This window comes from Vipera ursinii (genome assembly GCF_947247035.1).
Source record: "Vipera ursinii genome assembly, chromosome: 1".
Lineage (NCBI taxonomy): Eukaryota > Metazoa > Chordata > Lepidosauria > Squamata > Viperidae > Vipera > Vipera ursinii.
The window spans coordinates 335,598,925-335,612,136 of record NC_139512.1 but is presented as its reverse complement, the minus strand read 5'-3'; the positions used below and the strand labels follow the sequence as shown (position 1 = coordinate 335,612,136).

The following is a 13,212-nucleotide window of genomic DNA, read 5'->3' as shown; positions in this document are numbered from 1 at the left end:
GCTAGATGTAGTAGGCCAGGGGTCTTCAAACTTGGCCCTTTTATGACTTGTGGACTTCAACTCCCAGAATTCCTCAGCCAGCTGGCTGAGGAATTCTGGGAGTTGAAGTCCACAAGTCATAAAAGGGCCAAGTTTGAAGACCCCTGTAGTAGGCTATCCGTCCGGTGAGGTGGCTTAGCCGCGGAAAGAGCAAAGCCTCTAGTAGGGACGGACGGACTGAATAGGGCTACAAGCCTGCGAAAACCAAGAAGGTAAGTGCTGCCAAATAATGGCCATCCGGATTTTTGCAGCCCGCATCTAGTTTTTTTTTAATTTTTAATGCCTATTCGTGGTAATCAGGGTAGCCCCTACTGTCACCTGCGAGCAGTGTTGCTGCTGAAATGAAATGAACCTTTATTGTCAAAGTACAACTATGTGTACATTGAGATTAGCTGAACCTCCCTTTGTGCTCCCACCCCCCAACACACAGTGACAACAAACCCTCCATCTTACTACACCATGTGAACCAACTACTACCACACACCTGCCTCCCAAGTCAGTTCTGCATAAAATTCACAAAAGTTCACAAAAGTTATTTCTCATTCAAAAGCCTAACAGCCCACGGATAAAAGCTGTTTTTCAGCCTGTTGGTGCGGCTGGCTATACTCCTATATCTCCTACCCGATGGTAGGAGAGTAAAGAGATACAATAAGCAATAAGCAATACTGCAATAAGCAATACTGAGAGGCCGAGAGGACTCTCCGTCTCATCTCCATCAGCTTGCGTCGGAGAACTCGGGGTGGTCAGTGCGAATAGATTGCACCATGCACCGAAGACAAATCGTAGAAATGCTGCGGCTGTCTTTCTTAATACGTTGTGGGGAGCAACAAAATAGAGTTCGCTTGATAGTGCATAATTGCCGAACACAGCCATTGTGATTTATTTATTGGCGTGGTGTGTGGAGCCAGGCAACCACATGCCTGCCCATCAGCTATTAACCTCCACGTCGCAGCAGCAAAGTTGCCCGCGGAAACCCTTCGGTTCGCGGACTCTACGGGGCGAGCTGCCACTTGCGCCACACGCCCGAACCGTGTTTTTTTTTTCCCCAGTACAGCCCGCCGGACAAAGGAGGGGGTGGCTCTTCGGTCCCCTGCCCAATCCGGGAGGCTACGGCGAAGCCACCTGGGTGCCCGGGAGCCCGGAGAGAAGGCGAGATGCTCCCTGACGTGCCCGCTCTGGGCAGCAGGAGGCGCTGTGGCTGACACTGCCGGGTGAGGTCAGGGCGGAGCCAGCGGAGTAGCTATGGCGGAGCCGGGGAGCTGCGAGGCCCCTGAGCGCAGCCAGGTACTTGGGAAAGGGGGCGCGTGGCGGGATCGGATGAGCATCTGGCCGGCGGCAGGTTGTGGGAAGACCTCAGCTCTCTCAGTCCCCCTCCCGCGGTTATCTCCTTATCTTCCACGTAGGCGCCCAGCGCGGAGGGCAAGTTGCAGCTCCGGAAAGAGAAGAAGCAGCAGAAGAAAAAGCGCCGCGAAGCGGAGAAGGAGCCCAAGCTGCCCCCCGATGGGATCGCCCACCCCGGTCCCACGCCTGGTGGGCAGCTGCCTCCGCCAGGTTCCAGAGGGGCGAAGAAGGAGGGTTTGGGGGGGTGGGGGTCGCTCCTTTTTTCTCAGTCTGAGCTGCGGAGGGAGACGATTGGCCGGAGCTCCCTGGCGGAATGGACGGCGTGGGCCTCCGCTTATCTCGTCATCTTCTCCTTCCTTCTCCTTTGGGTTTAGGACCAGAAGCTACGACGCCGGGTCCTCCTGACAAAGCCTGCGGTGATGAGCGGGCGGGCCTGGGCAAAAGTAAGGCTGAGTTGCGAGCTGAGCGCCGGGCCAAGCAAGAGGCCGATCGGGCGTTGAAGCAAGCTCGGAAGGGGGATCCGAGTCAGACAGCCCTGCCTACCAAGGCTCGGGTAGGACCCAATGAAGCCCAGCCAGGTAAGGCTCGTGTCAGGAAGGAAAGGTTGCTGGTGACCCAGCTAGAAAACTTCATCTTCTGAGCTTTGCCCCCTTCTCTCCCCAACAGTCAAGAGGCTCCCAGAACATGTGCAGGTGGATGATCCAGCTGCCCAAAAAAAGCTAGCCAAAAAGTTGGAGCGTCAGCAGGTAGGACTCCAGACCCCGTGAAGAATAGTGGCTGGAAGAGGTGGAGGTAAATAAGCTATGCAAGTAGTCCTCAACTTATGACAATGACAGTTCAAAGTTATGACAGGCTTCCCCCTAAGGTACTTACAGCCAGTTTGAAGTTACAATGGCCCAATCCTCCTGCAGTCATGTGATCACATTTTGGGAGCTTGGCAACCAGCTTTTACAATCACTTGCTGCATCTCATAGTCACATGACTGCAACATTTTTGCTGGTTTTTGACATTTCCAGTTTCCTTCAAAAAACACCAATTCAATAAAATTGATTCCCTTAATGATTGCAATGTTCACCTAATTATTGCCTCCCAAAAATCTGCCCTGGTCACATGATGCATCAATTTACAATCACAATGACTTACGACTGTAATTCTGGGATCAGTTACAATCTTAAATTGAGGATTACCTGTAGAGTCATAGATCTGCTTCACTGAGCACTGTAGATATTCATTCCTGGTATATTATTGTATATTATATAATATGTATTATATATTATGTTTGTATATGCTATTATTAGTTTGGGCACCACATATGTGCAGGTAGCAATTGTGTTTCTTTAGTGCTGTTGAGATCATTATGCTCAACTGCCTTTTTAGTGTTGAGAACTAAGGAGCCAAACAAATCCTATCTAACTTCCTCAAAGAAAAGCCAGCTTGAGTATCTCCCTCTAGTCTAGTTCATCCCTGGTTTCTTTAAAGATTTAACACTAAAACATTTTGTGCTTGATTAGAAGAGGCAACTCTGAAAAATATGAAGAGTCTCGGACTTGGGAGACATAAATTCAATAAATGAGGACAATGAAGATGTCAAAAAATACCTTTACAAGGCATATTTCTTGATTTAGTTCAATTAAATCATTTATGAGGGCAATTCGGAAATAAACCTCCATTTGGTTATCAATGACAGACACAGATACAGAACTTTTATTATACACATTAGAAAACTACAACTTTACATTTCTTTTGGATATAATCACCATTCAAATTGAGGTACTTGTCATAACGTCTTACAAGGTTTGAAAATCCTTAGTAGTAGTTGCTTGGCACCAAATTTGGGCTGTAGGGGTGTGTGTGATCAAAAACATCCCAATGGAACTGCTTCAAAAGTTCTTGGGTGCGTCCAGTGATGTGCGGGTGAACATTGTGAAACAACACACGGGAAGTCAGCATGCCCCGACGCTTGTTATGGATGGCTTGTCTCAGTTTTCGTAATGTTTCACAGTAGGCTTCTGAATTGATGGTCGAAACCACACTCCATGAACTTCACTAGCAGTACTCCTTTGGCATCTTCACATTTGGCGGGATTTTCTATGGCACCACTTCCTGTGTGGTGTTGGTTCATGATAATGCTCGCCCACACACTGCTAGATGCACCAAGAATTTTTGAAGCAGTTCCGCTGGGATGTTTTTGATCATCCCTATAGCCCAGATTTAGCGCTGAGTGACTACTAAGAAATTTCAAACCTTGTAAGACTTTATGACAAGTGCCTCAATCTGAATGGTGATTATGTCAAAAAGTGATATAATGTTGTAGTTTTCTAATAATATGTATAATAAATGTTCTGTATCTGCGAGTGTCTGTCATTGATAACCAAACAGAGGTTTATTTGGATGGCCCCCGACCTTCGCTCCTTCCGGCGTGATCTAAAAACTTATCTATTCGAACAAGCCGGCCTGGTCTGATGGGTTTGGGGTTTTAACATTGTTCTTAACTAACTTACTACATTGGGCACAATCATTTAACTTTAAATCTTGTATCCTGTATTCTTATTTTTATTGCCCTGTACACCGCCCTGAGTCCTTCGGGAGAAGGGCGGTATATAAATCAAATAAATAAATATATAACCACCCGCTCAACCAAATGTGACTTTTTGCTTGGCTTCTTAGAGAAATAGTAGCCAACCTTCATTTATCTGCCTCCATAGGAGAGAGATGGGCCTTTTTTCCTAGAGAGATGCCTGAATTGTTATTTTTACATTAACATACACTGTAACCCCTTTTGCACACTTTGTATGGTCTGTAGTGATATGAAAATGTTTACATTTTCTCCAGCTCAACTATTTAGGAAGTAGCTAAGAAACTATAAACCAGGGTTTGCGTGGTCAAGAACTGCTGAAGTCCAAATCTATTGAGGTAGCCCCTCACTTTTCTCTGACTTTGCTTTTGCCAAGATTTTAGCTTCTTTCTGAAATTCCTGATCTTTGTTTAACCATTATGGCTTTTAAGAAATGGTATATTGGGTCCAGCGATCTGGGTTCCTGTAAAAATGCTCCATTTTGTTAACTGGTCTTGATTAAAATGTCTTAGTTGAAAGAGACATAACTGCACAAAGCACTGCACAAATTAAAATACTTATGGGGTAGGAAAATTGTGTGAAAGATTCCTATTAAGAGGCAGCTCACCACAGGTGGTGGTGATATATGGTCGACTGATCACCTTCCATGCTTAGACTGATTTTCCCCCCATGTCTGCAGGTCCCTATGAGGCCAGATTATGGTGCCAAAGTTAGTCTGTTCTCCCACTTGCATCAGTATAGTCGCAAAGAGTTACTTACACAACAGATGAGGTGAGTGCCTATGAACCACAACAGATGAGGTGAGTTCCCTGAACTTAAAGGGGCTTTATCATAGCACTTTGAAATGTTCATAAATGATGTTGGGAGGACATTTTTTAGACTGTTCCTAGAGAAAAGAAGGAAGAGTAGAGGTCACAAAACCAAGAACCATATTCTCTGCTCAATGAAATTGGCCTGGTTAGATCAGAGCTCTCTTCCTGCTGCCCTGCCTTGGGAAGTTTCTATGCTTAGATTCCATCCTAGTACAAGGTTTCAAGGCAAAGTGCTTTAGTTAAAGTTTATCTTCCTCTTTTCTTCCTCTGAAAGTGCTTCTCAGCTATTTCAGGATCTATATTCTTTATTCTTTATAATTTTATTCAGATCACCTCTCTTTTATGGTATTTCAAAAAGATGGGAGAAAAAGATGAGTAAGAATATTTTCTTTCTTGAAAATAACATGTAGTTGGGCTTTGACATGATGGACACTGTGCAAAGAGTGCCAGTTTTATTAGGGAGTGTTGAGTTGATATGTAGTAATCCACAATTTTTTTACCTGCAGCATCCCGGTTTCCACCATCCACCCTGCAGTGGTGCGTCTTGGCCTCCAGTACTCTCAGGGCATCATTAATGGCTCCAATGCTCGGTGTATTGCACTCTTAAAAGTTTTCAAACAGGTATTGCTGAAGAAGGGAGTTAAAAGTATTGTTTAGAGCAGTCTGGATCTCTTCTCATTGGAAGAACTAGTACTAAAACAGGAAATAGTTATAATAAACATGTATGAAGCATCTTTCCCTTCCTTGGTTTACCTAATGTAACGGACTGTAAGATAGTCTTTCTTGAGTCAAGATCCATTCCTCTTGACTGTATGGTCACATGATGGCACTGACACACCTATGTTGTCTTCTTGAGAACAGTATCAAACACTAGTGTGTCATCCATCTTCTGAGATTTTTTTAAAAATATTTATTTATTTGATTTCCACTGTTGCCCATCTCAGCAAACGACTTTGGGTGGCTTACAGTTCAAAACATGTATTACAATTTGCCCACCACTCACGCAAATGGAGCACGCGCACACATGCTCCCCCACTGCTGGTACAAGTGGGGATGCGTGCACTTGTCTGCCATGTCTGCAACGGCCCAGTTCCAAACAGCTCAAGGCTCAGTAGTGGACTACAGCCCAGGGATTGAGGACCCCTGGTCTAAAATTCCTGACTAGGTAAACACATTCTCAGAAGAAAATGAATATACTATTCATTGGATAGTATAGATGGAATAGTCATAGGCTTCGCTGGTTTAAAAGAATTTAATAGATTCCTGGAGAAGGAAGAGATCAATGGCTATATGCAGCTTCTCAGCTCTAACAGAACCTGTTTTGCTGGGGAGCAAAATAATACTGTAGACAATAGCAGTTGTCTCCATTGATTTCAGATGGACTCCCACAGTAGCCTCTGATTAGCTAACATGGGAAACAAGTTGCCAGACTTGGGTAAACTCACCTTGACTTGATCTGCCGTAGGACTCATCTCCTGTTCATGTTGGGTTTTTAGCTTTGCAAGTTTGCAGCTTCTCTTTTCTCCTGTCCTTCAGGTGATTAGAGACTATACCACTCCGGCCAACGAGGAACTTTCACGGGATCTTGTACACAAGCTGAAACCTTACATCAGGTGATTGGGAACAAGGGATTTCCCCTTTTGGACATCTGGAGGTGGAAAGGTGCTTCTGATGCTGAGCTGAGTGTGCCTTTCTTCTGCAGCTTCCTGACTCAGTGCAGGCCCCTCTCTGCCAGCATGGGCAATGCCATCAAATTTCTTAAGAAGGAGATCTCCTCACTGCCAGGGACCATACGAGAAGAGAAGGTGAATTCAAACTTACAAACTCAAACTTACAAACTCTGATGCTGGTTGATATTCTGAATGTAGCATGGAATGTAGCATGGTGTGCAGGGTGATGGCTTTTTTTCCTTCCACTTTGCTCCCTTTCCTGGGAATGTCATTATCAGTTCAGGTTGGCATAGATCGTTAGCCCTTCATCTTGCCAATGTTTTGGTCTTTTCGGTTATTGCCCCAAAATTTATTGTTCAGGCTTATCTTTTTCATTTTCCAAAGAAATGTTGTCATGCTCAATATCACAGGGTGGGAAACCAGAGCTTTTTTCTTATTCTCCAAGGGATAAGCAGGAGATCTAGCTTAGATATTGTGGGAAAGATTCATTTATTTACTGACAATTTCAAAATAATAAAATAACATGCCTACAATATCAAGCAGTTATAGGAAGTTTATCCATTATATCAAATACAAGAAATGCATCCAGCTGAGCACAGTAAGCAGGGAGGGGACTGACCACACATGACCGACTGTCTCTTGGGAATAGGCCAAGGAGCAACTTCAGGAGACAATTGACAAATATGAGCGGGAGAAGATTTTTCTGGCAGCTGAAGCCATTTCCAAATTTGCCTTTGAGAAGATCAACGATGGTGACGTCATCCTTGTCTATGGATGGTATGGAGTTGTGCTTGGGGTGGGGGAAGAAAAACAACATGGTTCTTATCTGAATGATGCTCTTCAGAATCTAAGCTGCTGTCCTGGATGTGAAATGATGATGGGAATGAACAACGAAAGGTGTCTGGCAGGCTCTGCAAAACAAAGCAATAGTACTGTTGTGTAAAGAGTGGGTGATTGTAGCCATGGTAGCAATGCCAGAAGACGATACGTTGCCTCCCGGGAAGTTTGTATGGAATTCATAACCTTAGCTAGATCTTATACTGTGCTCACAGCAATCAGTGCAGTTCAGAACACTTTATCTGTAAAGCATATAATGACTTTGTTGGAGATATGCAGCAATTGTTACCTGGTCAAAAGAAGTTAAAGCATTTTTAAAGTACAGAATGAAATACCATTGAGAAGTGGTTCAGGTAGATATCTGCCTAACTCACTGAACTATAAAAAGTGTGTGTGTGGGGGGGAGGTACAGCAGAATCAATTTGGAAAATTGTGTTGTTGTAGCTAGTTTGAACAAAAGCAGTTTTAGCCTTCCTGATCTGATCTACCTAGACTAGGGGCTAATATCATCTTATATTTGAGTTAAAGTAAGGGAAGAAGAGACAGAGATTTCCAAGTCTGAGAGCAAAGGCATCCTGGGTTTCCAAAAGTTGGCCAAATGAAATGTTGTCTGGGTAAGTTCCTCATTGGTGTATCTCTGCTCATGTTTGTTGGTAGCTCGTCCTTGGTGAGCCGCATTCTCTGTGAGGCTCATGCCAATCATCGTGCCTTCCGAGTGGTGGTAGTGGACAGTCAGCCACGGTTAGAAGGCCGGGAGACACTGTGCCGCCTGGTGAAACAGGGAGTCCGCTGCAGCTACGTGCTGATCAATGCCATCTCCTACGTGTTACCTGAGGTAGGACCTTTGAAATGTGACATGGGTAGAGAAGTGTTGGTAGAAGAACTGAAAAGTGAATTTTGTGGGGTAGAGGCAGAATCCGGAGGCTGAAAAAGAGAGTGTATCAGACCAGTAGGTTCTGATTATTATTTATTAAATTTATATGCTGCCCCACTTGTCCAGTTTCCACGTTGGTAACCAGGGATTCCCTGGGAGTTCTTAATCATTGGATTTGTAATGGATTTGAAATGGGATAGTGTTAAGAATTATGGGCATCTTTTTAGTAAATAAAGGCTACAGATGGTTATAAAATAAGTGAAATACCTCCCTCTCTCTCTCCCCCTCCCTCCCTCCCCCCCTCTCTCCGCAGGTTTCCAAAGTGCTGTTAGGGGCTCATGCACTATTAGCCAATGGGTCAGTGATGTCACGTATGGGCACCTCACAAATTGCACTGCTTTCCAAGGCCTATAATGTGTCTGTACTAGTCTGCTGTGAGACCTACAAGTTCTGTGATCGGGTTCAGACCGACTCCTTTGTCTCCAATGAACTTGGTATGTCTGGGGGCAAGCCTCAGGTATCTTTTTGGATGGCAGACCAATAGTATGCAATAATATGCAACAGTATTGCAATAATATGCAATGTTGTGCATATTATCGCACAATATTGCAAATGCCAAAAATAAAAAAATGGCATTTTTAATTTTAAAATATTGAGTTCTCTGGACAAGGCAGATTTGACTATTTTGTGGAAGGTTAGCCATTTTTCATATAGATTCCTGGAGGTAGTGGGTAGTCTTTTGTTGATCTCAGCATTTGGACTGATACAAGTGAGAGCCCCAAAAATCGTCCCTTTAATGGGAAAAGCTTGCATAGAAAAGTCAGGCTACCATTTTCTGTTTTGTTTCATGTCACTTTCATTCCTCAAGACCACTGAGAATTGAAGCACATGCTCATCTCAAATCAATGTTATGAATTAGATTAGCTTAGGGGAGTGACTAGCCCAGGGGTCGGCAACCTCGGCTCTTTTATGACTCGTGGACTTCAACTCCCAGAATTCCTGAGCCAGCATAGCTGGCTCAGGAATTCTGGGAGTTGAAGTCCACGAGTCATAAAAGAGCCGAGGTTGCCGACCCCTGGACTAGCCCATGATTTACAAAAGCACAAACCCTGAAGCAAAGTAAGCATCAGAATGTGCAAAAGGAAAGGGTAGGAAACAATAGCCTTAGGACTTGTCCAACAAGAGGGAGAAATCTTGGCCCATGCTGCTTTGAGAAAGAACCAGTGCTTTCCTAACTGGCCCCTGTTCCTATGTTTGCAGATGATCCAGATGACCTGATTGGGTCAAAAGGAAAGAGGAGTCCATTGTCCAACTGGCAGGAAAGCAAATCGTTGCGCCTTCTCAATTTAGTCTATGATGTGACCCCTCTAGAGTTGGTGGATCTGGTCATTACAGAGTTGGGGATGATCCCTTGCACTTCTGTTCCTGTTGTTCTGCGTGTCAAGAATGTAGAGCAGTAATGTTGGGAGAGTGAATAAACCTGCGTGTCTCTGCTCCATGCCTCCGTTTATATATCGCATTGTGTGAACACCTGAGTGAAACAGGATTCCCGACTCTGGGAGAATCAACTGAATCCTTGTCCAGGACTTAAGTAATTTATGTTCAGCTATTCTCTGGTTTATTTGGGGCATCTTGGCTATCAATTTGTTGCTGTCAGAAATGGAGTTATATTTATTATAGAATTTATTGATGCCTTTCTGTTTATTCCAACACTCATTCTGGAGCAAGGGCTTCCCTCTGGAATTTATTTATTATCATGAGTGTATTTGAACATGTAGATACAGTATCTCTCTTTATCCTTGACTGTGTTCTATGTTCAAGTAGACCTGAGACCCAGAATCTTTTTTTTAGCAACTAGGGCCTTGTGAAATACCCATTTTTTATAATTTCTTGCCAAATGTATAGATCTGTCCAAAATTCCCTTGCACTGATTTGTGTTTTCTTACATGAGGCAGTTCTGAAATATCAGTGTAGATATCGGGGTTCTTACATGGTACTAAGCAAAAATATTACTTGTTTGGTTTCAGCTTAAAACAATGTGTGAATGTAACTAGTAACATTTGCTAAGCGTGATTTTATACTTAACATCTATGAGTAAGCCAACTTAATTAGTAAACTTAAGTTTAAAATCAATTATGGCTTAATGCAATGTGCAAACCAACGTGAGGACAGTTGGAAAACTGATCTCATAGCAACAGTAACCTGCTGTATAATATATAAACTACTAGTCCTTATCATATATATAGGATATTACTCTAGCTGCCCTCAGTGTCTCATTCTAATTATCCTAGAGCAAGCATGTCAAACTGCTGGCCCATGGGCCATATGCATCACGCCAAAACCATGCCCACCCCATTGCCGGCAATGGGGAAAAAGTCGTGATACATCACGCGACATCACGTGATGTTGCAAGTTTGACATGCCTGCCCTAGAGATATCTGTTATGAAGTGAATCATTACATTTAAAAGATTTCTTGAGACTTTTGTCTCCAGATATTTGGGGATTAAAGTTTCCAGAATTCCAAAAAAAAATTGCTGTTGGTATTTGAAGGGTGAAAGCAGCTTTGGAGCAAGGTATTAAGGAATTTTATTTATTTATTTCTATTTCTTGCTCTTGCTCTCTTGCTTTCCCCCACTAATGTGGGGGAAATGACCTACTGCTTCAGGTGGAACAATAATTGTGCAGAAAGAATTTGGTCACTCATGAAAATGCCTAACATTGATGAATAAAGGAATGCGGTAGCCGGCCTAACATGGCCTTGCATTCTGACTTCTAAATATTATTTATTGCACAGCTTGTACCTACCACATTCAATACTCTCTAGGTATACCATTAAAAATCAAAAGCTGCATACAACAGAATGAAATAGTTTAAAAGCTGAAGCTAATTGTAAAAATTACATTCAACAAAAGTATATCCTTTGTGTTTTCCAAAAGGCTTAGGGGTATGCTGGGAGAGCAGGAGAGAGAAACTATTTTAAAGTGTCAGAGGAGTCACAGAAAAGGTTCCTGAGCTTCTACCCTTTTAATATCTTCCAAGGGAAAGTGTAGGAGTAATCATTCCTCGTCTGATATCATAAGCAGATGTAATTAAAAGAGGTTTTTAAGGTAACTTAGACCCAAACAGACTAGGGCTTTATCAACTTTCAAAAGGAAATCAGAAATGTAACAGGCAATGTAGTTCATGCAATACAGGTGAAACAGCTCTCCCTGTTCAATAAGCAGTATCAAACTTCCAGGCTATCTTTAAAGGTAGCCCAAGAAATGTGCTGGTGGGGATAAGGGCATCAGCTACTGTTGCCAGGGGTTCCTCCTGCAAAAAAAGATTGCAATAAAGGACTGGCAAATGGCTCAACTGCTTATCCTCAAGACCACCAACTAGAACTGCCTGCTCAGGAAGGAAAGGTACCATATAATGTCCCTTATGCTCAACATCACAGACACTAGTCTAGAGCACTAAGATAGATGTTGAAAATTTTAATGGGGGCAGGATGCAATCCACTTAGCCCAGTGTTTTTCAAATTTGGAAACTTAAGATATGTGGATTTCATCTCCCAGAATTCTGGCTGAGGAATTCTGGAAGTCCACACCATGGTAGGTTCCAGATATTTTGGCCCCTTTGGAAAGACATATTCCGCCACCCACTCTGGTTTGGCTCATCTTCCAATTTTAGAAATTTCAACACAATTTTGAATCCTGGGCAATTTGTTTTCTTTTCTTGGACATTTTCTCCCTATTTACACAGTAATTAATTTTAATTTTAATTTTTTTAATTTTAATTTTTACATTGGCACCCATTGTTGTCATATGACAGTTCTTTTTTATTGTGTTTTTCAGTACTATAGTCTTTCATTTTGGCACTGCTAAAATTTGTTGCCTATTGGTCTTAGCCTAAACTGGCTCTGTCCACACATCTTAAAGTTGCAAAGCTTAAAACACTCATTTAAATGCTGAGGTAATCTAAGGGAGTGATCAATGCCACTTTTGTCAAGATAATTTGCTTCATCCAGGTTTTCAATGTCCCACAACTTTCTCCCAAATCTTGGAAGATTAAAGGCCAACATGTTTATCTACATCTGGATGAAGAGATCGGCTTATTCAAGAAGAACTAACATTACCACCACTCCCTTCCAGGAAGAAGATAGCCCACCTGCCTGTTTTCCCCCAACAGTAACCACAGCTTCAATCCCGCCATGAAATAGATATGCTTGCCACTTGGGAGAAAAACCATGGCTATAAAAGATTGAGACAAAATATTCAGACCATTCATTCATTAAAAATTCTTATTGGCAACTTTTTCCCCCCTAAATCTAGTGTAGGCCTGGATCACAGACTAAACAAAGAAAAATTAATGGCTTTGAATGTGGTGCTGCAGACAGGAAAATAAAAATAAAAATAGATGAAGCTGGAATGCTCAGACCAAGTACTGATAAGGAAGGTGAAACGTAGACCTTTTGGGCAGATAAGGAGAAGCAAGAGTGGCCGAAGAAAATCCTGATGCTTGGTGGAGCAGTGGGCTAATGCCTCCTTAAGTAACACCAGCTGCCTGCAATTAGTGCAGGTTCGAGTCCCACCAGGCTCAAGGTTGACTCAGCCTTCCATCCTTCCGAGGTAGGTAAAATGAGGACCCAGAATGTTGGGGGCAATTAAGCTGACTTTGTAATAATGCCACTGGGGTGTGTGTGAAAGCCCTAATAAGCAGGCATATACATAGAATGAAGGCTACTGCTAAGCTTGTAAACCGCCCTGAGACTTCGGAGAAGGGCGGGATATAAATGGAATTAAAATAAATAAAATAAATAAAAACCAAAGCCAACAGGAAGAGACGGAGAGGAAAACAAAGCAGCATCTGCCGACAGGCAAATCTTGCCAAAATGACACCCATCACTACCAGCAAGAGGAGACTGCAACATCCCACGAATGACTACTGTACTGTACTGTCACCTCTTCCGGGTCCTAGCGCCTTCAAATACTCCGACAACGGCATTTCCCAAAGTCCTTCGCGGCGCAAAATTTGTCTCTCCTCTCCATTCTAGACTTCAGGCAGGGGCGGAGCCTGAATTT

The 13,212-nt window shown here is 43.1% G+C and overlaps 1 protein-coding gene across 3 annotated transcripts; it reads left to right on the top strand.

Annotated features, from left to right (window-relative positions):
- Positions 1–1,100: 1,100 nt before the first annotated feature.
- EIF2B4 (eukaryotic translation initiation factor 2B subunit delta) lies at positions 1,101–9,642 on the top strand. Of its 3 annotated transcripts, none has more exons than XM_083379606.1 (12): positions 1,101–1,323; positions 1,443–1,569; positions 1,755–1,958; positions 2,047–2,126; positions 4,635–4,726; positions 5,274–5,388; positions 6,304–6,380; positions 6,470–6,572; positions 7,087–7,214; positions 7,932–8,109; positions 8,462–8,642; positions 9,409–9,642. In XM_083379606.1, the coding sequence occupies exons 1-12, from the start codon at positions 1,282–1,284 to the stop codon at positions 9,606–9,608; spliced, it is 1,527 nt and encodes a 508-aa protein (XP_083235732.1). In that variant the 5' UTR covers positions 1,101–1,281; the 3' UTR covers positions 9,609–9,642. The 3 variants fall into 3 exon arrangements, with proteins under 3 accessions (XP_083235732.1, XP_083235731.1, XP_083235733.1); XM_083379605.1 differs by having other exon boundaries at positions 1,443–1,590; XM_083379607.1 differs by lacking the exons at positions 1,101–1,323; positions 1,443–1,569; positions 1,755–1,958 and having other exon boundaries at positions 2,047–2,172.
- The last annotated feature ends 3,570 nt before the right edge of the window (positions 9,643–13,212 follow it).

What these genes read in the sequence shown, in the direction of transcription:
- EIF2B4 (XM_083379605.1), top strand. Translation starts at nt 1,282, where the DNA reads ATGGCGGAGCCGGGGAGCTGCGAGGCCCCTGAGCGCAGCCAG. An exon ending in AAGCTGAAACCTTACATCAG is followed by an intron (nt 6,381 to 6,469) that starts GTGATTGGGAAC and finishes TTTCTTCTGCAG; the next exon opens with CTTCCTGACTCAGTGCAGGC. An exon ending in TCTCCTACGTGTTACCTGAG is followed by an intron (nt 8,110 to 8,461) that starts GTAGGACCTTTG and finishes CTCTCTCCGCAG; the next exon opens with GTTTCCAAAGTGCTGTTAGG.